This window comes from Pocillopora damicornis, chromosome 4 (genome assembly GCF_964200805.1).
Source record: "Pocillopora damicornis chromosome 4, jaPocDami1.2, whole genome shotgun sequence".
Classification (NCBI taxonomy): domain Eukaryota; kingdom Metazoa; phylum Cnidaria; class Anthozoa; order Scleractinia; family Pocilloporidae; genus Pocillopora; species Pocillopora damicornis.
In genome coordinates this window covers 28,696,861-28,722,086 of record NC_142673.1, presented here as the reverse complement: position 1 = coordinate 28,722,086, position 25,226 = coordinate 28,696,861, and the positions used below count along the sequence as shown (strand labels likewise).

The following is a 25,226-nucleotide window of genomic DNA, read 5'->3' as shown; positions in this document are numbered from 1 at the left end:
AAGATCGAGGCATAACACAATAGACGCTATTCTTATTCAATGACATGTAAATGAGTTGCGGGGTATTCTGAAGTTGCTCCAAAGTTTGCTCTGAGCATTGGCAAACAAGATCAAACTTTGAATCCATGAGAGCAGATAAAGCATCCTTGTATTGATCATACTTTGCACTTTCTCCATTTAGTTTGGAAGTTAACAAAACTTACAAGCAATTTATTCATATAACTGATTTGTTTCAACTCCAAAGAGACATGGGCTGGTGCAAACAAAATTTTGCTGTTCTTTTCTCATGGCTAAATGATCAATGATGATGAATTGTATACCCCATATCAAAGTATTGGGCATTGAAACTATACACACTTGATTAGGTCAACTCATATATTGCTAGTAAGAGAGAGTAAGAGGGGAGATGATTCTTGCAGCACTCTTCAAGTTCCCTGCTTATCATTACTTTTTAATTCAAAATCTGAATTCATGCATTGTGTACGTAGTAATTCACAAAATCTGTTCGTTTCAACATTAGACGCAGATTAGCAAAACAACTTTCCGACTCAAAACGTTGCGACTTACACGAATTACTCAATCTAAGAAACCAGATGATAAAGCACGATTGAGTTGATCACGCCACTCAGCGAAGATTAATTAATCAGAGTTTCTGGCGCTTTCTAGTAACCAGCTGCTCTATTCGAACGTGGCGCGTGCTTTGAATAATTTGCATAGTATATAGGGTTGCACTTTGCTGAGATCAGACCAGAGTTCACATAATAATTCTTGTGGCACTTTCCTTTAGATGATTTCGCACTCGATAATCTCATATCCCATCGCGCCATGGAAGAGTGATCGCGAATTTCTAAATTTGATCAATCAAACTGCTGTATGGCGTCTAAGTAATGTCTGGTCACGCACATGAATTCCAGCGTGATATTTTGTGACACAAACTGTTGTGAAAACTATTTCTCCATAAGATCTACACACAAGGAACATTTTATCAAAAACAGGTCAGAAAATATGTAAAACCCGATCTTTTACTCACAATCTGCATCAAACCAAGTAAAATCAAGCGAATAAATTTTGTATTCTGACAAAGGTTTGCTTGGGGCGTTGTCGAAGGAGAGCAAGCTTTGAATCCTAAATGGCAAATAAAGCACTAAAGTATGGACCATAGTTGTTACTTAATCCTTTCAAAACCTACCTGAAGGTTGGTTGGATCTCTGTAGTTTTCGTCGCAAGCGATCTGAAGTTTCTCATTGATCCAAGCTTCCACTTCATCAGCATCACGTTTGAATTGATGGTAGCGCTTGGCATCTTCCAAGCGCTGGCGCCGAACCCGAGTTGCTTCTTTGAACTCTGCATAGCGCCGCAAAACCTGTTCACGACGGTTTTGAATATCTTCGACGGTTTCTAGAATAGCAATTTGACGAGAATCTACCTCAGCCATTCTGAATATTTCTTCACCACAAGACTAGACGGCAAAACACACAGGGTTTGCGAACGAATCGTCTGTAGTCTCCTCGGAATCGCCCCAATAAAGCGTTTAGTCACGTGATACAACGAATCCCAAAGGAGAGGAGAGTAGAGAAGGACGAAAGTCATTATTGAAAAAAAGAGCGAAACATTGCATGCATTGCTTCAAAAGGAGTATCTTTAATTTCTAAATAAGAATTAATTGTTAGATATAAGCATCACAAAAACCAATTTTACTTTTGAAATAACAAGAGTTTTTAATAACTACTTTTCCTCCCTACCCCTGTCAAAAGAAGACGGAAGGAGGTCAAGTCGCCTCGTTCGCATGCTCGCATGGTCCCGGCAAAATGTCGGCCGCTCAGTTCAAGAACTTTCTCTACGCCTTTTGTGGAAAACGCAAAACCAGACCTGTCTACACAGAAAGACCCTCTACTCAGGGAACTTTCAAATTCCAGGTAAACATCCAGCGAACGTTGAATTTGCTAGCTTTCTTGAAGCTTTTTTTTCCTTTAAAAACATACTGCACAGGTTAAATTTGGCCACCTGTGAGGTGCATATGAAAAGATCTGTTTTCCTGAAGTTTCTCTAAACTCGATCGCTCCGATTATTAAACTGCAGGTTCAAATAGATGGATTTGATTATGTGGGCCTTGGAAGTGCTACCAGCAAGAAAGATGCTGAAACTAATGCTGCTAAGGATTTCTGTGGTTTCCTGATCGGAGCTGGAATTATTCCTCCAGATTCATTTCCAGATGATTTATTTGTGAGTTGTATGGTGTATCATAATTTATTTCATCATTATTAATAAGTGTTATTAATTAACACTGCACATTAACATGTGGACTTCTTTTAATGAAGACGTCTACTGCATATGTTGGATTGATGTTCAGTTGTCAGGAAAAAAGTTTCTTGGATATTTTTTGATAGATGTTGTAAACCTCGATTTCTCCACAGAGAAAACCTGCACTGTTGCTAGTTCTATACCGGGATGACTTCTCCCATTTAAATAATTTGTCTGTTTTCTCCTTGTCCCATGTCTACCCTGACAATCATCATGATATGCCATCTTTATACAAAATCATAGTAACCTATTAAGCCGAAAAAATTTGGATTTATGACTGTACGACCGTACAACCATATGACCATACAAGGTGCTACTTTTAGCATGCATGGTCAAATCTACTGTGGGCATGCCAACACCACAGCTTTGTTCAGTAGTCCAGTGGTCAGTGCACTGGGCTCTGAGTCGGATGACCTGGGTTCTAGTCCTGGCATGGCATTGTGCCCTTGAGATGTGCAGGAAAAAAAATGCGAGCTCCGCTTTTAGGCTTGGCTAAATCTATATATTACAGCCTACACCACTAATGCAATCCAGTGGACCGTGGCCACTGAAAAAGTGGTTGTTCTTTGTTTTCATGATACCATTGCAATATTTTGTACCAGAATATTTTTATTTGCTGTCATACAGTGACCAGTTGTGAACTTATGCCAATAATTTCTTTTCTTTACCCTTTGATGAATTTTTTTGATATCACATAAACAAACTCAGGGTTGTTAAAGGAAACTAGTTTGAACTCAGGAATTTAAAAGTTGCCCTGGTATTACATACACACCCCCTAAAAGAATATCTACATATTGACTGAGTAGGAGGGCCATATGGGTCATATGATAACAGGTGATTGTTGAAATATGTGACTGTCAATGGTTTTTCTTTCATTGCTGAAGCAAGAATAAGGCTCACATGAGATACCTCCAAGATTAACATGTAAGGTGATTTTTGTTCAAAACAGGGAGAAGGACCTACATCATCATCAGCTTCCATGCCATCTCAACAACAGCTTCCATCATCTGCAGCACCAGTTCCTCCGACACAGCTAATGCAAAATCAAAACCAACAATCAGGACCAACACAGGGGAAGCCTTTTCCATCACAACCACCACTTCTTATGATGCAGCAAGGTCTGTGGTTCATTTATGAACTGGTTTAATCCACTGCTTGTGCATAGTTAATTTTCATTCTCCAGTGGGACTGTAACAACTCTGTCACCTTAACAACACTATTTTTTTCAACATTTTGGAAAGTTTTAGGGAGACAATAACTCTTTTATTTGATACTGACAGGTGAATCATTCACTCTCTAATCATGACAAGGTTCAGAAGAAACAAGCAACCCCAGAACCACAAACTTATCACAATTTTTGTTGGCAGTACAGTTTTCTCATTAGAAGGAGAACATTCTGCATAAAGTTTTTATTTCTGATCAATTTTCAGGCTTATGTAAGCTTTTTTTAAGTCTTTACTACATCCATTTTGAAATCACTGGTGGTCCCTGTTATCTGATTGGCTCTAGATGGTGCAATTTATTCATGAATTGCACCATTTTTGCTTTAAATCGCATCTTTTTCCAAGCCAATGAGCAGGCCACACTAAAAACAAAACAACCCATCAGATTTCGAGGCTTGTTTAGAGTAACCAATCAAATTGCAGGAAAATGAAAGACAAAGAGTATCATGTGGCAAATTTTGCAACTTTTGTTTCCAAAACTCCTATTTTTTCCCTCTAAAAATGGATGAATGTAATTTCAAACCAGTTCAGAACTGCATCAATAAAATATTCGAACTGACCAAGTCCTATATTTGGGTGATTTCAAAATGGATGTAATAAAGTGGTAATTGAACCTCATGTCGTGCAATTTTAGTCTGAAATCATACTTGTGATTTCAAATTTGACTCGCACTGCATGCTTGTTCGATTTTGAAATCATGCATATGATTTCAGCCCAAATTGCACTCCCCTCAGTTCAATTACCATTATAAATCATAAAAAAACTGACAACATAATGGTGAAAACCAGAATAATTTTTTTGCTGCCATACAGAGACCAGTTGTGAACTTGCTCTAATAATTTTTTTCACTTCAGAAATGATGTATTTAGAAATGCTGGGCAATTTGATAAAATACCCCTTACCTTATTCAATATTGTATAATCACAGAAAATAAAGTACATATAGTACATAGAGAGCAAGGGTGAAAAAGGTACTAGGAATAAAATTACTATGCTCTTTTAGAGTGTTAAGTTTCAGTGATAGAAAGTCAACAATTTTGTCACTGATTGTTAGCCAGGAGGAAATTAGACTTAAAAATTTTAATGGTGCAGCTGATTTGTTTTTCTGTGCAGGTGGAACAGCACCTGGTACAAGTCAAATGGATAGTTGGAGTGGAGCTGGCCAAAGAGATTACCATTATAGCCTGTACAATAAAAGAAAGTTTGAAGAGGTGTGTATCTGTTAAGTCTACTGACTAAGACTTGAGAGGTGGGTGGAATAAAGCTTTGAGTGACTTTTGATGCAACAGTTACTTCTCCCTCAGCTGTTTAATAAGGGAATACGGGAAACTCGGAAGGAGAATCTAGAAGTCTGTCCTAAATCAAATCGCATTTTATCATGTGCCCCCCCTTCCCCTCTCATAAAAAAAAAAAAAACACTCATCAAGTTTGTCTTTGATTCTCATTTCTGAATAGGGGATTCTCTGGAGCAATAAAAATCTTGTTTTACCTCCTAAACCTTAGTATTACAAAATATTAATTCTCAAGTTCCAAAGGATATCTTCCCATCAGACCTTAGGGAACTGCAAACCTGGTTAGATATGGTGGATATGTATTTTTTATATACTTATGTAAAATCTTTGGTTACATTTATTATATCCTAGGCTGAAGATGTGGATCTAAATGCTCATCTTCATGGAAACTGGACATTAGCCAATGCCAAGTCTCGGCTGCATCAGTATCTACAACAGAACAGAATTCCTGCTGATTTCAAATACTCTGCTGGGGGTCCAGACCACAACAGGTACACATGCTGTAGTCCTCTTAAAAGACACTTTTTGTAACCAGACTCTTAAGCAGAAATGCAGACTAGTTTTCTCAAAGGGCTGGGTTTTGCTCCTAAGGGAATGTTTTGAAAATGCCTTTTATATTTTTGGATGTGTGAATTGCACAAATGAAATGTTAGTTTTTGAACATACTTTTAAAAGTTAGGTCTTATTAGAGAACAAAATATTTCACATTTTAAAATTGATCAAATGTTGTTATTATTTTACACTGTTGTATAATACCCTATTTCCTTGAATAAGCACCATGGTGCTAATTTGAAATTTTGGTAGAAAGGAGAGGTGCTTGTTGGAAGGAGGGTGCTTATAAGAATGGGGATGCTCATAGGAGGGAGGGTGCTAAATCAAGGGGGTGCTTATTGGAAGGAGGGTGCTTACCATAAAGGGGGAGCTTAATTGATGAGGGGGACCCAGGGGTGGGGGGGCATGGATTAAGTTAGCACAACTAAAGGACAAAAATGAAAAGAACAGATACTGGTAACACTCAAAAGGAAACCCTGCAAGCACACAGAGATAGAAATGACTGGAGAGGAAAAAAAAATTTTCTCTTCCACTGATTCTGCTGTAGTTGAAGCTTAAAAGTTTAAATTAAGTGGTCATAGAAACAGGTTTTCCTTGCATCCTTACTATATATATAAGAGAGTGAACAAGGAGGGGGAGCACTTGTTTGACATTTTGTTGTGGGGTGGGCACTTATTTGGTGGAGAGTGCTTATTGAGGAAATGTGCTATCATGATTAATATAATTGGTATTTAGTTTTTTTCCTGAAGGTATTAAATAGATTAAATACTATGCAAGCATACTGATTTGCTCTTTCTCATTAGACATTTTGTTGCTGAATTATCTATTTTTGTGAAGTCTCACCGAAGAAGTAAGTGCCAGAAATAGAAAAGATTTCAATGGTTTTTATTATTATGAACATTAACCACTTTAATTTGAACAATATGGCTTTTTGCCTCGGCTGCAATGATGTTGTAAAAAATGCAGAATGAAAGATGATGTTATTTAGTGAGTGGCAGTGACATACACAGAGAAAAAGAACCCCAAATTCTCCTAAATAATAAATATATAGAGTCAAACCTAAGACTCTCCAATTAGTACTTTGAATGCTCTACCACCGAGCTGTAATATAGGAAAATTGAGGCAGGCTAGGCCTATAAACTACGTCCATCATGACGAACTTCTTGCATGCTGCTAGGATAGGAATGTAGATATGTAACACTAATCTGCCCAATGGTGATGTAAAAGAAGATGGCAGATTTCAAGGGGATTGATTTTTAAGGGAAAGAAGATGTTCTTCAGTGAATGACAGGGGCATAATGGGAGAAAAAGAACTCTGAGTGTTCCCAATAGAAGTCAAACCTTGGCAGAATGTAGAATGAGTAACTTGACTAATGACAAGGAGGAAAGAAAAACTATAATTTAATTTTCATCTTCCTACTAATTGACTGATCAGTGGATGGATGAATAGATGGACTGATTAATATATATTGTAGGCGCAAGAATTTGTGCTATCATTTTTTGTTAGTGTTGGTGTTTCATAGTTTCGTGTTAGGTGTTTATTTTCTCGTCTTCCATTAGTGTCCTTTGTCAGTTACCAGTTTTGTACTTGTTATATTTATTTGCATATCGTATATATATTGGTTGCGCGTAATTTACTTGGTTAGTTGTCTAGTTTGTGAAAATTACCATTATATATCTAGCTCTGGGTTTCATGTTTTCGTCTTTGGGTTGGTCACATTCGTCTTTTACCGTATTCAACAATGTGTCAAGTTTGTTCTAGTAAAGTTTGAAATACGTGTGATTAGCATTTGCGGCTATATATATATATATATATATATGTACTACACAGACTGATTAGTGAATTGAATTTACTTGCAGCTATTTCTGCTCAAGAACATGCTTCCACAAAGAAACAAGCTGCCCAGAACACTTCTTTAAGTCTTGTTCGACAATTGTTTCACATGGGAGTGTTGGAGGCTGCTGAACCAGGTCAAGTTCAACCAAAGAAAACAAAAACAGATGAGGTGAGTGCTTTGTGGCTGAGTTTGGTATTAGTGTTGGTGAAGGGAAAATCAATATTTTTTAAAAAGTAAGCAAACATCTTTTGAGATGACACTGGCTCATTCTGATTGCTGTAACCTGAGTGGAAAGCATTGATATAAAACAGGAATTCAATGTTTTCTTAACTATGGTGAAAGATATGGTGGCCTACATGTTTAATGGTTAGTGCTCTGGACAGGGGTTTTACCCTTTAACTCCCAAGATCTGTTTGTGAATTCTCCCCTCCAGCTGTTACACATTTCTGTAAATTAGTTCTGAGAATTTGTTGTTAAATCAAGATAACAACTTCTACCTGATAAAGTTGAGTATTCTTATTACCTGTTTGCTGGGTATTGTAATGACTTAAAGGGTTAAGAAATTTGAATCAGAGACCTTGCCATGTCTTTGTGTTGTGTTCTTGGGCAAACACTTTATTGTCACAGTACCTCTCTCCATCTAGAAGTATGAATGGGTACCGGCAAATTGTCAAGGAAGCCTGATGAAATGCTGGGGTGTAACCTTGCAATGAACTGGCATCCCATCCAGATAAAGCAATAATATTCTAGCTGGCTTTATGCTATGGAAACCAGATAAGCTCTAGCTGGGTGGGTTAGTTGGCTAGAGTACAAACCTTACCTTTCTTGGAAACTCATACTCCCTCTCCTCAATATTGCATTATCTTAACTGACATAGGGTCCCCCCACCTATCCTGTCTTCTTTCTGCTGCTATCTGGGCCCCCTGGCACTTGTAAGGAGGTTTTACTGTCAGAATGTTTAAATCTATCATACATATGTTCCTCTACACTCCTAACACTTATTCTATTATTTCATAACTTATAGCTTACCAAAAATAGTTTAGTTTAGAAAAGATAATCACCTGATTTTGAGTACAATTTGGAATAAATAAGCATTTTCAAAGACTAACAAAATTGCACAAGTGTGTAGGGCGAGTGCAATTTGTGGTCTTTGAAAAAATTTATAAGTGCTTATTTATTCCAAATTGCATGAGAAAAATTGTGTGATTACATATTAATAATATACATGAAAAAATACAAGATAGCTTATAATGATTATGTAGAAGCAAAGTGCACACATCAATTGCAAAAATGATTTATTCAAACCGGTGCATTCAGTCAAAACAGCCGCGTATGATCAAAACAGCAATATACAATGATATTTTCACATCTTTAAGGTGCAAAAAAAATCAAAGTCAGGCTAAACAGTTCAAGGAATTGTTCAGTCTGTGTTCAAATCACTTTCAATGGAATGGAATCATCATTTGTGAGGTTTGACCATGTTTATTTTCAATTTTGGCATGAACTGACACCCAAAAAGCAGTGCTTTTTACAGTGTTTTCATTGTTAAAGCTGTTTTTCAGCTGCTGTATTGTTGTTGCAGTGGCAAAAGAAAACCTAATTAAAACACCAGCTATTATTTTGCTTGCAAATTTTCATTGTAGCCAAATATTGCAACATCTAAGGCTCTCATTTGATTGGCTATCTGTCAGTTTGTTTGATTATTGACCAATCAGAATGTCTGGTTTGTTACTTTCTTTGCACTGAATTAACTCTCTTCTGTATTGAATTACCTGAAAACTGCATTTATCTTAACCAATCAGAACTGAGTAATTTTTTCTTTTAATATTATTGATAATAAAATAGTATCTAAACACTGTTAACAATAATTTAAGGCACTGGAGCTACCACCCTTCCTTTTTTTTATTAATTTCCTTGGTTATTTTGTGTTTTCTTAACATGGTAATGTAATGTATTGCAAGTTCTTGTGAAATAAAAATTACCTTTCTTAACTTTTGTTATTCATTTCAACAAATTAGATTGAACCTCATGATGTTGCTATCAGTCCTGAGATGGAACAGCAAGTGTCAGATCTGCTTCAACGACTTGAAATTCAACCAGTTCCTCAGGTTAATTTTAGAACTCTAACTAATATCCAGGCATGTTATTTTTAACAGTGGAAAAAAACAAATGATAGATTTGTGATAGCCCATTCGTGTTGTATTTTTCAAGACTGCTTTTTGTTATGGGAGTCATCAGGAAGAACATAGGATGGAAACTATATAAGAAGCATCAAGTTTTTCTTTCAGCAATCACTTATAATGAATAGTACCCCGGAATATTGGAGGGGTTCAGCTTAAAAAAAAGGGGAAAAAGCTCTGTTCAAAAATTCTTTCTGGTTTCTTTTCTCTGCTGCACAGTGTGCTCATACATGTTTTTTTTGTTGGTCGGTGTGAGGTCTTTGGATTTGGTGTAATGAAACTAAATTGAAATGCTCCCTTCATATTGAGTAACTGAAATCTTGGTTAACTTTTTTCATTATACAATGTCTGCTTGTTTGATCAAGATTCTTTGCCTTGTTTTGTCAGTGTGTATATGGAGTTTATACTCTGTATCTTTCCTTCAAGAGAGTCCACTCCACTTTGCAAAGTCGAAAGTTTAAAAAAAATGTTAGTGAACTAGAGTCACAATTGTTGGGCCGTTCTCCTCTTTCATGAGCTTTAACAGAGGAAAGACTGCATCCCTGAAGTGACAAGCAGTTTTTACAACTTTTGTGATAGTACAACTTTGGGTAAAGGAAGAGACTGCCGAGTGATGGTAGTCTTTGACTCTGCCCTGAGTTCAGTACTGCCTCTTTAAGAACAGTATCAGATCCAGTTGAATTCATCTTACAGCACGTTGTTGGTTCTTTACAGTTGATGGCCATGTAAATAAAGCAAGGTTCTCTTGAGAATTGCTCAATCACAGGCCACATGACTAGTATTTGAATCATGTTGTAGTTTAATTTCATATTGGCGGGAAAGTTTTCAAACTTGCTAGATGTTTTTATTTCTTTGTTTTAGATCAAGATGATGAATGCAAGACAAAAGAAAAAGAAAAAAAAATAAAGTAGTTTGTCAAAATTTTAACTAATTGAAGACTGAACCAAAAAAAAAAATTGTTCTAAATTCTAATCTTGTGGCTCGTGCTTGACCAGCTTGAAATTGTAAAGGTCTTTCAATGTAGAACCTTGATTGAAAACTCTCAATTGACAGTTCTTTTTGTATCTTGTGTATGTTTAATACAAGTATTCTTACTTGCTGCAGGTGCAAGAAAAAATACTGCCAGATTTAATTGCAAATTGCATGCATACATACTGAACTGTCATCTATCAAGGTTCCCTGTTATAACCAAAAGTAGCTTGGCATTGCATAGCATGTACCAAAAGGTTCTGTGATTGTTTAAATATTGATGGCCTTTTGATGCATATGATGCAAGTGTTGTTAAATCTGACACCATCTGCATCTGATGCTGTTCTTGTCCTTGACAGGGGTGTTTTACAAAGTGTGTCTGCTTCAAGGGTGTAGTCTCATCTCTTTATTATAGCTCATGATTGAGGAGAGTAATCCCACAAGAGGAGTGGAGTATTTTGGATGGTTGAGGTAATAGCAAGGTGCATTTTTTGACATTTGAAACACAAAGGAAGTTTTAATAGGTTGAAAACCAGTTTCATTTGTTTTAAGTTCAATGACATACTCCAGTGCAAAGGTAAATGTTGGTGGTTTTTAGACTGAGTGATCTAGTAACATTTTCATGATCAAAATAAAGTACAAATGTTAATAAGCATCTGGAGGACAGACAGCCAGTGAGGGAATGTTTCCCAAAGTAAAAAGGAATAGAAAAGTAACAAAGGTGAGGTATGATCTGTCACTAACAAGGAAACAGGAAGATTACTGATTAACAATAAAATTCCCCTTTTTTGTTTTGAAGTTAACTTTTCTTTGCTAAATCAAATATGGGATGATTTTTTCAAACCTTTATTTAAGTGATTTAAGAGGTGAAATACACTTATTATTTACTTTTATTTTCAAAGGATAAAAGGAGGTGGAAGTTAATCAAAAATCATTGCCTCTTTCAATTTCGTCATTAGGACTTCCTGAATGAGTCAAAAAAGATCTGACACATGCACTTTAAAGGATGTGAATCCATCATTGTTAATCCAATTGATTAAAATATTAACCAATTCTAGGTAAATAGTCAGCAACTGTAGGTTATAAATTTAAAAAATTACCAGAAATTTGCAGAAATGGTAGTAAAAGAAACTTAATATGTTTTTATTAAAGCAAGTGTTTTAATTAACCCCAGGACCCAAACCAAGCTGTATCCTTAGTCCTTCCCCCTGGAATGGTCAAATTTCAAGAGACAAATCCAGAACCAGGTTCTGGAATAGTGGAATGGACTCAACCAAATATGAACTGGAATCCATGGATAAACCAGCCAATGATTATAGAAGGAGCTGAAGACTACCAAGTGAGTGACACTCAAAGTTGTCCAAGTCCAGTATCTCTAAGTGGGCATGCAATGGATTACAGATGTTTGACTACAAACCAAATAAAAGCAAATTCCTTACTTCAAACTATTGTTCACACCATCTTCTTGTTGCAGTGTCCTTTCTGCCCTTTTCTCTTTTCAGTTTTGTTGTTTTTGCACATGTGCCCTCTGTATCTCACAGACCAACACTGCAGGAGATAAAAGAAAAAGCTAGTGTTCCCAAAAAATGTATTCTTGAGTGAAGCTGTGGGTTGAGTAAAGAGGATATACTTAGTTTTCATTTTTGCATTTGCAAGGGTTATTAAAGATACGTTTTGAATTATTCTCTGACAACTGTTAAACAATTTCTTTTTAGGAACCTATTCCAACAAGTCAGGATTACCTAAATGAATACAGAGAGAAACATCAAAATGTTGATGTGTATAAAAACATGTTAGAGCAGCGAAGTCAACTTCCTGTGTTCCAGTACAAGTCTGCATTGGTTGAGGCAATCAGGACAAACAGAGTTGTTGTTATAAAGGGTGCAACAGGCTGTGGAAAAACTACTCAGGTTTAGAAAAGGATATTTAAGATTTTTCTTGTTCAATGTTTTGTTGATATTTTTCAAAGTGCTTATTTCTTTCCATGTGTGGTAATATTACACCCATCTTTTTGTTATTACATCATCTTTTTGTTATTACATCATCTTTTTCAGGTTCCACAGTACATTCTCGATGACTACATTGAGACAGGGTATGGTGCTGAGTGTTGTATTGTAGTCACTCAGGTTGGTGAATGTTCAGATCAAAGTTATGTTTGCGTTTCTTCTTGTTTCCCAAGAGGTCCATTCTTCATATGATGGTTCATACCTTTGCCTCAATGTATCACTTAACTGGAAATTATGCTATCCTGAGTATTACATCAAACTTTGTTCTTTCATTCCCAAGATCTCATTTATTTAATAATTCTCCATACAAATGGACAAACGGTTGGGAATATATGGAAATCATATATTTTAACTGCGGTTAAAGACATGAATATGAAAGCGATCTTCGCAGTAATGAACACTTAAACAGCAGTTCAAATATATGACTTCCATATATTCATAACCGTTTATTCACCACTTCACGGGTTTATTTGGAAGCAACACATTGACCAGCTCCCAGTTGGCTTGTTAGCTCAGTTGGTAGAGCACTGCACCGGTATTGCAGAGGTCATGGGTTCAAATCCCGTACAGGCCTGAATTTTTTTCAGGCCTTCTTTTCACTACTATTTGAGTAGTGTTCATTACTGCGAAGGTCGCTTTCATATTCACGATTCTCTGTACAGTTTGCCATATAATTCTTATGATGTTATTTTGGAGATAGAGTTGTTAGATGAACTAATGATCCCCTAATTGATATTTTTATTTATCCTCGTCCATTGTCTGCTTAATATTAGATAGTAACTGTGGAGAGAAATTCTGTCCTCATCAATCGGGGGGGGGGGGGGGGTAAGAGGTTGATTGGTAAGAGTTAACTGATCACACTGAAAGTTCTTTGTTAATTTTGCTGTGTGGATTTTCTCTGACAGCCACGCCGTATCAGTGCTGTGAGTGTAGCTGAAAGAGTGGCCAGTGAAAGAGCTGAGATACTGGGCACCAGTGTAGGATATTCAGTTAGGTTTGATACTATTCTTCCCAGAAGCCATGCCTCCATGCTGTTCTGCACAGTCGGTAAGTCCTGAGGAAAGATTTTGATAAATTGTCACAAGGCAAAGAAAACTCAAAATTTTGCTGTAGAATTCAAAGACAAGCTAATCCCTTTTGAGCAGTTGGATGTCTTTTGGTAAGCTGAGTTATACACACATTTTGATTGGTTCTTACTTACAATCTAGAGATGTATAAATGATGTATAAATGATGCAACCATTTTTCCATACCTACAACCTGTGATAAGTCTTGTTGAAACACCCTCCTCTCCTCTTTATGTTGAGTTTTGTTATTTACTTATTTATTTATTTTTTGATTCCTGTTACCCCACAGGTGTTCTTCTCAGGAAGCTTGAAAATGGTCTTCATGGAATTTCTCATGTGGTTGTGGATGAGATACATGAGCGAGATATAAATGTGAGTTTTTTGGTGTGTTTGTACTTGACTTGATTGGTCTTGGCCTCACAAATGCTAGAATTATGCTGTGTCTTCTTTCATTCAGGAGTGTCAGTCAAATGGGAACACCCTAAACTGTCAACAAAATCTGTCAGAATGGAAGGCATGATAGTGTAGTAGAGCTACTTTTTAGCAGCCATTAACTTCTTTCAAGATGTCAGGGTTGTCAAAAAGATTTAATTATACAATAATTATATAATTATATATATTAGTGGTACAAATAACCTCATGCTTCCATGCTGAAAATTGAGCCACAAGCATTCAGAATAGCTTGCGCTGGCATTTTTCAGAGTATAGGGTGAAATATGCTGTTTTCAGCCTATTTTGACAACCCTGAGATATGGCTGAGAAGAGGATAGAACAGAAAAACTTAATATCCTTGACAAAATCAACTTTCAAAAATCAACTCCCCTCAAAGCTCTGGGCTGGAGTTGCCACATGGTCTGAACTGGTGTTGTTTATGATCGATGGATTTCAGAAGTAGCTTCATGCAAGTATTTTCTGTGATGTGCTTGGACTACATGCTCTGTTGACCAATATGTGATTATAGATTATACATAAACCTCTTAACATGTTGAACTACTGTTATCCTTCTCTACCTCATGTCTATTTACTGAATGCCGAATTCTTTGGAAAGGACTTGTGTGCTGGTGTATCACTGGTTTTTAGGAGCTTCAAGATTATAAGACTTTTCTGTAGTAATTAATTTTTGTGTTAACAAGTAAATGGCTCAACAAAAGGTAAACTTTTGAAGGAAGACATTCTCATTTTGAATTGCAGACTGATTTTGTGTTGGTGATTTTGCGTGACATGATTCAAGCATACCCAAACCTTAGAGTTGTCCTCATGTCTGCCACTATTGACACCCAGATGTTTACAGAGTATTTTGGCAACTGTCCTATTGTGGAAATAGAAGGAAGATCGTTTCCAGTTCAAGGTAAGATATAGAGTTGCTGTTAGTATTAATTCCTTAAGTCTGAATTGTTGTTATAGTTGTTGTTGTTATTGTAGGTCAGCTTTAAAACTAGTAATATTTCAGCTTTAAATTGTTTTTTCACAGAATATTACCTTGAAGATGTGATCCAAATGTTAAATTTTGTCCCTCCACTTCCGGATAAAAAGAAAAAGAGAGACGATGTGGATGATGATGAGGAGGTAACTATCATGAGCACATCAATGTCTAGGGATCCAAGTTTAACTATTTTTAGTGTTGGCATCTGGCCAACCTAAGTCATGAAATGCTCTAAAACAAACAAACAATACAAAGAAAAAGGCTTGCAAATGTAATTTTCCTTCAAAGTTTCATATTTTTTATCGAATTTATGTAATGGAAATTGTAAAGCGCGATTGGACATTACTGGAAATCGCGCCAAACGAATAACGTATTCCTATTATTTAGTTATAATTTATTGTTTTGTAATAATTATAGGAAAATTGTAACTTAACATGCAGTGAGGACTATTCCTTCCAAACCAAGAATGCGCTGGCACAACTGAGTGAAAAAGAAATGTCTTTTGAACTTGTGGAGGTAAAGATGTTGTTTTTATCATTATCATTGTCGTATACTAAACAAAATATCTTATTCGTGACGATCAGTAGTGAGTGCATAAATAGGTTACGGAGTGTAATCCGTGATTTCTATCGAAGCTTCTCCAACCCAACCGTCGAAAAGCGTATTCAGTAGAATTTACCCAGACCGCACAATGTAGCGTCGATAAGTTGTATTATTGAAAATATAATGAACTAAACATCTTATAAACTGCTCTTGCATTTCATTTCTTTCTTTTGGTCGAATTTGTATATGAATAAAGACAATAACACGTCAAATTTGACCATTGTAGGCTTTGCTTAACTACATATCCGGCCTGAACATTCCTGGAGCTGTCCTCATATTCCTTCCAGGGTGGAACTTAATTTTTAAACTTCACAAGCACCTGAAGATGCATCCACAATTTGGTGAGGCTGAGACCTGTTACTTGTTTAAATCTTTTCTTGTGGAACATAAGGCCATATAGAATGAGAATGGAAAGTGAGAAACGCCCTTAACATAGGGGAAATTCGGCATACTGACGAGTGTTGCTTCAATTTGAGAAAATGCATCACCTCCTATCAGATCTCATGCCGCCGAGGAAACGATACAGTCTCGGTTGCGTCAGTAGTGGGGATCTTCATCGTATTAATTTGAGCCTACGCCAAAATATTAGAAAAATCACATTCATTGGTTGGAAAATCAAAGATTGCTGAAAAAACTCTTCACCGTTTGCGTTTTGTAAGATCAATCATTTGTTTATCAAGTCAAAATTTTTTACAGGCTTTTTTAACTTTTTTCAGTACTAAAACGAAACTTTCACTCAGTTTAAGGAAAGACATTCCATGTTAACATAAAATCCAGGAAATGAACCGTGTGCTATAGTTTTCAAACATGTATAACTGATAAATAAATGGACACAGGACACTTCTTTGTTTATATCACAGTCAAAAGCCTGTGCAGATTTATAAGTTATTGTTTTCTACATAAACTGTTCAGCCTCTTCGGAAGGCAATTGAAACAAAGAGTTGGCAATCAACCTGATAGACTAAATTTTGGTAAACCAAAAAGTTACCTACTGTTATCAACTGATTGTCTTCATAGGTTCGATTTTTCAAATTTTTCAAATTTTGTCCTTTCAGGTGTGAGTAGCAGGTATCGCTTGCTTCCTCTTCACTCCCAGATCCCCAGAGAAGACCAGCGGAGAGTATTTGAGCCCGTTCCAGAAGGAGTCACAAAGGTAAGTGCTTCTTACACCGTGGTCACTTAACCGCAAGGCGTCAACGTGGGACGCGTTGGTCGTTATCTACAGTCACTGTGGATTTACGTGGAAAAGAATAAATTTCATGTTGGCTCTTTCAAGTTTAACGTGGTCTGCCACAGGCATCCCACTTAATTGTTTTGCAGGTGTGTTGACCTTATCGCTAAGAAGGTTGGTTTTTTTTTCTCTGTTGCAGATAATTCTTTCTACAAACATCGCTGAAACAAGTATTACAATTGATGATGTTGTTTTTGTCATTGATTCAGTCAAGTGAGTTACTAAACAGGCCTGCTTTTGCACCTCTTTTAACGGTTCACTGTTTTGACCAAGGTCTATGGTCTTTATATAATGCAGGTTAATTTTTTTTTCGATCCCGAACATGTACAGGGAACTAAGACTCGCTTAATTAAAAAAAAAATTATATATATTAACAAGTTTTAGCACGACCAAAGAATGCAGGGCTTTAAAAACGTTAAAAAGCTTACGTGGTGATTACTTTTGTCATCAGAGCCAAAGTAAAATTATTCACCTCACACAACAACATGACAAATTACGCCACTGTATGGGCGTCCAGAACCAACATGGAACAGAGGCGTGGTCGAGCAGGCAGAGTCAGACCAGGATTTGCTTTCCATCTTTGCAGCAGAACAAGAGCTTCAAGGTAAATTTGTGAGAAGTCCCTCTATCTGCCATTATATTGATAAAAATTTCCAAAATTTTTTAATGTTAGGTCCTTTACTGGCGGAAGTTGAGGGGGAAATTGGCTTGTCTGTTTTTATGTTCCCAGGATTTAATGATTACACCTGTCAACATGTTGAATTTCGGAGAACTTTGAGTAGAAAGGCAACATAGATAATTGTAACCAAAAGGAGAAAGGATGGCAAAGGATAAAGAAGATTATCACGGATTAAAAATGAATACAAAATATCAATTTGGTAGAATAGAGAAACACAAAAGAAGCAGTTATTAACCAAGACGGAATGAGGATAGTCGGTTTTGGATGGAGTGGATTTAGAAGGATGTTAAATGACTGAAAATATTTGTTTGGTAAGATAGAAAAACACAAACGAGGCCATACTAAACCAACAAGAGGCAGGGATGGCTTAGGATGGTGGAGATGATCACGGATTGCAAATCACAAACTTGGAAATTTTATGCTTATTTTGGCAGACTCGCTGAACACGCCACACCAGAGATCTTGCGCACACCGCTTCACGAGCTGGCTCTCACCATCAAATTTCTAAAACTCGGAGATATCAGAGAGTTTTTGAACAAGGCCATCGAGCCGCCCCCGCTTGATGCAGTGGCAGAGTCTATTGCCCTATTAAAAGGTAAATTGCTCTCGGAATAGATAGAGTGGGCACACTGTTGGTGATAACTTGAACCCTCGCTGACTTGAAACAAAATCAATCTCCTCGTGAAATTCCGAAATATGTTTACTGTAACTTTACTCTCGGTAACTCGCATCCTTGATGACTTTGAACTCTCTTTCAATCTTTTAATCTTACCTTTGTTCGTTCACGTTCAGACCATTTCCTCCACAGTTTTACCCTCGGTGACTCGAGCCATGTTCGTTGCTTACGTAGTAAGGAAAAACCAAGAATACTTCAGTCCAAAAAAATTAAATCTATTTTCAAGTGACCTTGTATTGTATGTGCCATGTTTTGTTTGTGCGCTACACAAAACGAATGTCCTCGCAGTTGTAGTTTCGCTGGTTTAGGATGCACTTAACTTCAATGCTTTCTATTTAGACTAAGCTTTGATGCTTCAGCACTTATGCTTATGAAACGTTTCAATACCTCCTGACGTCGCAGTTTTAGACCCGCCAAAGTTATTCACCAGGGAAATTGCTAAAACTTCTTATGAAAGGAAGCAAATTAGCTTCCAAGTCGTGCAGTACTTACCCCTTTATTCATTTGTCAGTTGCGAAGTTGATTCTTGGTAGACTGGACGGAATCCTGTTCCTTGGTTTTTGGTCGGATGTAGTGATTGTGATAAACTTAACTGAAGAAAGTTGCAGCTAGCAAGGTTTAAATCTCGAAAGGCCATATTTCTGGGAAAGTATTACTAAGTATGACAAGCCATTTCTGATAAACGATATAAATGGTTTTGTCTAGACATGGAGGCTTTGGATGGAAACTTAAATCTCACTCCCCTTGGTTACCTTCTGGCAAAATTACCCATTGAACCACGGCTTGGCAAGATGATCATTCTTGGATGCATCTTTTAGTGAGTAGTAGTGCTGTTTTTCTTTGGTATGATTTCTTTCTGAAGCTAGTGCAACATTTCCCTGGGAGTTGTCGTAGTCGTTCTTTGGCATGGTCTGTAGGACTTCGAGACAAGGTATCGGCTCACGTCTTTTATTGTTTTCTTTTTTTTTGGTTTTGTTTTGTTTTTTCTGACAAGACAAAATACTTAGAGTGTAAGTAGGTAGGGCTTGATCGTCAGGTGCCATGAAAGCTTCGGAAGACGGGGGATGGGTGGGGAGGGGGGGGGGGGCAGTTTCTGGATTTCCCACGATAGGCGAGCTTGTCCATGGTTCTTAGTCTATGGAGTGGAGACGAGCGAAAAAGCGGACGCACGAAGAAACAGAACAGCTGTGACTGCCGTGCCACAGCTTGATTGCCATTTTATAGTCTTCACTAACTGGCAGCTAGGTTCAGGCTAGAGATAGACCACTGTTCCGTCCACGAGTTGTTGTGGGAAGCAGGGCGGAGGATAGTGCACATAATTTAAGACACTTTCTTTAAGTTCTTTTAAGTCTTAACCACAAATTTACTTATCAATGTTTTGCCATCTTTTTCTCAGCTGTGGAGATGCCATGTGCACTATTGCTGCTAGCACCAGTTTCCCTGAGCCTTTTGAAACATCAACTGACCAAAGGAGACTGGGCTGGGTGCACAAACAGTTTTCAGGGTCACGTCACAGCGATCACATTGCGTTGCTCAGCGCATATCAGGCTTGGGAGGATGCCAGGTAACGTAATTAAGGTGACGAGGCAGGACTACAGCCTTGTTAGCAATAAGAAGAAGAATACTGAAAGTTACATAGAGGGGAGGAAGGGCAGGAAACGCAGGAAACGATTCTGCAGGGTGGACCGAGATAGGGGAGCTGTTACGAAGGAGGGCTTCGTGTTTATTTACCCCGTGGATAGAAAATATCCATCCATACGAACCCGAACAGACGTCGACCTATGTCGTATGGAGTACCTATATTTTAAAAAAGAATTTGCGACCACTCTTGTTTCTTTCTGCCTGAGAAAGGACGAAAATTATCGGCCGTTTTGGTAGCCTCATTTTTCATTTGTCTTCAAGGCCAGACCTAAAATATGTGTTTGCCGTGAGGTGTTCCGGTTCGCTATAATTTTTTTTTTCTTTAACGTAGGTCAGTAGAAGATGAATCTGCTGAGTATCAGTTTTGCGAGAGTCGTCAGTTGAACATGTCAACCCTTCGCATGACATCGGAGGCTAAGGTAAAACTGCAATGGTCAAACCATTTGTGCGCAGTCCCACCAATCTGTGGTGGAATAAGCCTCCGATTGATATTGACTAGCTTAAAATGTTGTTTACGTCCATTAGTTTGCTTTCATGCCTTTTTTTATCTTATCTACAGCTTCAGCTGAAAGATCTTCTTTGTAACGCTGGTTTTCCAGATGGTAAGTGACTGTTAATTAACCCTTTACACCCTAACATCAGCATGCATATCCTCCACACTACCCGCGATACATTTCCTTAGGTGCTGACTAGTAGAACATTTGTGTAACAATCAAGAGCTTTGTTAATTAGTGATCATTTCCTTTATTCTCATGACCATAATATGTGATTCGGGGTGATATTGTAAGGAGAAATTAAATGTCAGTCACTCTTATTGGTCAAAGGGTTAGGAGATACTTGCGAATAACAATAAAGAATCACAAGTCCGTGAGCTTGAAGGCTGGTTTATTTGGTCTTATTTTTGTGGACTGAAATAATTTCATGTAGGGCGAAAACCCCAGTAGTCCAATATTTGGCGTGCTCAACTGCATTGCGAGATGCCATGGAGGCTCAAACATTAGGTAATTTGTGATTTTGTGCAAATGCGAAAGTTTACCCTGTCTGACCCAATTTCAAGACTATTCTAAAATGGCTGTAGGTGGGAGTATTACTCTGTTTTGAAGTGATGTCGTTGGCTTATCATGATCGTATCTGTTACTGCCGGTTAATATGTCGAGTTCATTTGACTCGCTTTTTGATTTCTATTGTCATAATCTAGTTCAAGAAGAAGCTCGTGCTGCACTATTTGGCGGCATCTGTGCTGGTAAATACTTACATTTATCCCAATCCTTTGCAGAATGTATGCACCCACAGCCATTTAACTACAGCGGCCCCGACTCCAAGTTGGACATGGTAAGGAATTTTAGATGTCACATACTTTGCAGTCTATTGGCGTTTTGTGTTTTCCAAACTTTGTCAGATTATTCTCATGTTATCAACATCCTTTTTTTTTAATTTAGTCAAAGTGTCGTTTTTCTTGTTATTTGGATTTTTCACGTCGAATATCGCGGAAAGTTAACTTATGTGGTTTTTTTCCTGACCTTCGGACATCAATTATTTCTCGTTTAGGCTTCGGTTGTTGTGGTTGATGTTGGCTGTTGTTTATTCCGGCATTGACTTCTCCGCTCTGCTGTACTAACATCTCGCATCTAGCCTAAGTTTGGTTTGACTTCATACACGTGCAGTGTACTTTTTCTCAGACAAAAACGTGTAATTACTTCCAAGGCTAAAAACATCAACAAGTCTATGTGAACTTTACAAGTCACAACAGCATTCGAAGTAAAAATTGAGTTGAGGAAGTTGTAAATAATAAATAAAGCCTTGGTAGTGTAGACTCTTGGCTCTTCTCGCGTGGCTCGCATGCCGTAGGGAACTCAAATTTTTCCCTGCAACGGCAACGGTGAATAGTTGACGAGAAGTGCAAACAAGCGGTTCGTTCGGTTTTACAAGAGTTGTTCTATTGTTGATTTTGAAGACTGAACTTGTCATAATCAGCATAACCCGGCTCTAATATCCGTGTAGTATTTTTCGAATGGAGAGTGATTAGTTATTTCCATATCTTCAGGTCGTGGCTTTGTTGTGTTTGGGTATGTATCCTAATGTCTGTGTACACCGAGGGAAACGCAAAGTACTAACGACAGAAGGTAAAGCCGCGCTCATCCACAAGTCTTCAGTGAACTGCTCCAACAGGGAACAGACTTTCCCGTCTCCGTTCTTTGTATTTGGAGAGAAGGTAAGCTTTTAGATGTGCTTCATGGTTTCCAAAAGTTATCGGGCGATTTCTGTAGTGTTTTATAGTCCTAAATTATATTACAGGAGTTCTTTTTCTCGCACTGTCTGTTCAAGAACCCTCGGTCCTGTTGTGTCTCTAAATGAGCTTAATTTAAATAACGACATTAGTGGGGATACCTCTGATAGGCGTTATCAACTTGGAGCGGTTCACGCGAGCGTCTTTTCCCCAGCATACCAGAAAGGCTTCTCATAATGTTGTATTTGTGCTGTAGATTCGTACCCGCGCTGTATCGTGTAAACAGATGACCATGGTTAATCCTCTACAGCTGCTCATGTTTAGTCAGAGTAAAGTAGAATCTGAAAATGGGATCGTCAAAATGGACGACTGGTAAGGACACTTGTGCGCACGCAGACTAATTCCGCAATTAGTTTTTGTTTTAAACGCTTAAAATTTGAAATGCAGTAGTGATTTGATTTGTCTAAAAACATACATGCGATAATTCCATCAAGCTCAATGGCGGCACAATCGGATGTTAATACCTTGGGAAGTTATTCCCTGATTTCAGAAATAATTGACAACTATTTACCAAAGTGAAGGTGGGTAGTTGTGGATATTTACCGAGCCGCAAAGCGACGAGGTAAAAATCCACCGCAAACTATCGACACTGATGTGAATATAGTTGTTTTAGTATATACTTAAACAATCGGGTAATATAGTACAAAAAGATGATTTTTACTTATTTACTCTCGCAACGATTACAATATTTTCGGGCGAATTCTCGCGCGAGTTTCTCGGAAGTAAATAGCGAAGGATATTCGGAGTTTTAGTAGCCAATCAGAGCGCGTTTTCAACGCTATCCACTTTTTTAGTGTGTACTAAATCTTGTTATTGCCCCAAAGTTTATACAGAGCGCTTTCACAACTCTTCATATGTTTTAAATGTTTTGATATTTTTAACGCGTTTCTTTTGAAGCTCTTTCAATATTATTCAATTTCTACTAAGTCATGTAGCACGAAGCCGTTTGCTGCTTGTTGGTGTTCACGGGTACCCCACAGTTTGTCAGAATGTTACTGTTTGTTATTTTCTAAGGTTACAGTTCAGGTTTGATCACCATCAAGCCGCCATGATCGTAGCCCTGCGTCAAGCACTTGACTTCCTATTAGTTCGCGCTGCCACAAATCCAGCCACAATAGCTGAACCGAGTCATGAAGATGAGAGAATACTGCATGTCGTCAAGGCGTTATCAAGAGCTAATGCGGGAAGCTTTAATGTGAGCCGTGGTGGAGGCCAATTTCAACCGAGAGGAGGACCTCTACCGGGGTATGTAAAGTTGGGCCTCGAGTTACTAAGGATCGGGTTTGTTTAGCTTCTCTACACAACGCTCTGTGATTAAATTAAGATTTTTGCGCCACCTAGTCGACCAATTGGTGATGGTAATAAAATTGGGTGGAATGGAATCCAGAGGAGTGACCGGGCGAGTAATTTTTAATCCGCCGAGCCTGTACCGCAAAGCCGATTTGAACTTACAAGCACCGCTAGATACAGAATTATACGTCACGGAGTCCTTTTACCAATTAATTATGTTTTCAGAAGCTCCGAAATGAAATAGTTTGTGTCAGGACGTACAACTTATATTTAACCATTAAGTTAAAGCTCAACTTTCCAAAGTTTTCCAAAAGTCTAATTTATTTATTTCTAATCCAGTTAAATATATCGCCTGGTAGCATTTAGTGCTACATTCTCATGAAGTTTTGTCAGTTTGGTGCTGCACCAGCAAAATTTAACATCAAATAAAGTTCATAATAGATCAATCGAGTTTTTTCTTTCTTCGTGAGTTATTCAACCACTGTTTTTCTTCGAAGAAGCGCCTGAGTGCTTATTTAAAACTTTGGCTAAAAGGAGGGCCGCTCATCGGAAGGAGAGCGCTTATTATTCTCTTGTACTGATTCCGCTGTAATAGTCCATTTAACAGTTGCGTGCTTGGGTCCAAAGGCTTTTAACAGGAGTGAGGCTAAAGGTGACCTTGTCGTGATACAAACGCTGGTGATCTTCAAATGCAAATTACTTGGTTATCATAGATACTGGTCTTTATCACAAAAAGGTCACCTTTAGCCCCACTCCAAATCAAAGGCTTGGCACCTAAGTACGCAACTATAAAATGACCCACTAACGCTGAAAAAGTATCAATTAATTAAGAATACAGGAGTTTTTCTTGCTATCCCTATTATATTTCCCTCCTATTTAAGAAAGTGAGGGAGGTGAGGGCGCTTGTTTAAGCTTACAGCCGAGGGGGTGGGCGCTTATTCGGGAAAGGGCACTTATTAGAGCGGCAGGGCTTATTGGAGATCTAGTAACGTCAATGTGTTTCTCTAGGTTGATGCACCGAGGAGGACGTGGTGGACCTCCACCAAGGCGTGGCTACCAAGGCCCTCGACATTACCGCGGGAATTACCAAGGGGGTGGATTCCGCGGCGGTGGCGGTTTTCGTGGAGGATCCCGGCGTGGAGGCTTTCGCGGATTTCGCGGCGGTCAATATTAAATGTTACTTAATTTAGGCGTTAGGCCTACCATTTACAGTGGAGCAGAGGAGTCTGTTAAAATCCCAGCTATTATTTGGTTTTAATCTTACTGGAGAATACATAGGCGTGATGAAGTAGCTAACAAAGTCGCCGAAAAATTAAGTTACGACGTGAAAAATTTCGCTTTCACTTTACATTGTATTCAAAATGGCTACTTTCTAGAAAAGGTACCGTTTATCGTCACTTAAGTTGTACCATTTTCATCTACGTAACAGTAAATTAATGCCAAAGGAAAGCCTTATGATTGAGCCTTTAAAGATTGAAGGCGCGTCAACAGTGAAGAGTCTTGTGCGCATTGCGTCCCAATGCTTAAAAAAAACCTGCGTTCTAGCTCATCTCAATTGCTTATGGTCTTTTTTAAGAAAGAGTGATAGCGTTCCACGGTTTTCACCCGCCAATAATGCAATACGCGCTTTGTGATATGTCGGACTACATTCTTATTTCCCAGCAAAATTCGTCGCGCGAGTGAAAAGTTTAAACCGATGAAAATAACATTTCATAATTTATACGACACCAGAACCTTTTTTTGCGAATATTTTTAATGACTTTTGCGACAGATTATGCTGTGAAAAAAGTAAAGACTGCTCGTACTCGAGACTTTGGTTGTGTAATTGTAGTTAATATGTACGGTGAAGATAACAATAAACAATTCCTTGAAGTTGAATTATCGTGCCTCAGGGCTCACTAACTTGAAATTGGTGGCATTGTAACATCTTCAACCTTTCCGTCGAGGGCCGAGTTTTCTTACATCCCGTT

The 25,226-nt window shown here is 37.9% G+C and overlaps 2 protein-coding genes and 1 non-coding gene across 3 annotated transcripts in view; 2 read left to right on the top strand and 1 right to left on the bottom strand.

The window, feature by feature from the left end:
- LOC113682595 (spectrin alpha chain, non-erythrocytic 1) overlaps positions 1-1,537 on the bottom strand; it is a 28,604-nt gene extending 27,067 nt beyond the window's left edge. Inside the window, exon 1 of the mRNA XM_089202863.1 lies at positions 1,190-1,537. Within this exon, the coding sequence (XP_089058989.1) occupies positions 1,190-1,435 (246 nt within the window). The 5' untranslated portion in view covers positions 1,436-1,537. The remainder of the gene's footprint in view (positions 1-1,189) is intronic.
- A 244-nt stretch (positions 1,538-1,781) lies between these two features.
- On the top strand, positions 1,782-25,134 carry LOC113682855 (ATP-dependent RNA helicase A protein). The gene is made up of 30 exons (XM_089202859.1): positions 1,782-1,916; positions 2,080-2,223; positions 3,251-3,419; positions 4,637-4,734; positions 5,167-5,306; positions 6,171-6,217; positions 7,228-7,373; positions 9,224-9,313; positions 11,529-11,693; positions 12,070-12,264; positions 12,409-12,480; positions 13,266-13,407; positions 13,716-13,798; positions 14,618-14,774; positions 14,898-14,992; positions 15,267-15,365; positions 15,679-15,793; positions 16,508-16,605; positions 16,823-16,896; positions 17,135-17,287; positions 17,797-17,957; positions 18,744-18,855; positions 19,435-19,602; positions 20,011-20,098; positions 20,239-20,281; positions 20,956-21,011; positions 21,724-21,891; positions 22,163-22,278; positions 22,981-23,211; positions 24,265-25,134. The coding sequence occupies exons 1-30, from the start codon at positions 1,809-1,811 to the stop codon at positions 24,428-24,430; spliced, it is 3,699 nt and encodes a 1,232-aa protein (XP_089058985.1). The 5' UTR covers positions 1,782-1,808; the 3' UTR covers positions 24,431-25,134.
- On the top strand, positions 12,862-12,934 carry Trnat-ggu (transfer RNA threonine (anticodon GGU)). Its single transcript has one exon. It is a non-coding gene; the product is annotated as a tRNA-Thr (tRNA).
- Positions 25,135-25,226: the final 92 nt, after the last annotated feature.

Coding starts and splice junctions, on each gene's coding strand:
- LOC113682855 (XM_089202859.1), top strand. CDS start 1,809: ATGTCGGCCGCTCAGTTCAAGAACTTTCTCTACGCCTTTTGTGGAAAA. Junction 15,366..15,678: donor TGTCTTTTGAACTTGTGGAG/GTAAAGATGTTG, acceptor TGACCATTGTAG/GCTTTGCTTAACTACATATC. Junction 22,279..22,980: donor ATCGTCAAAATGGACGACTG/GTAAGGACACTT, acceptor TTATTTTCTAAG/GTTACAGTTCAGGTTTGATC.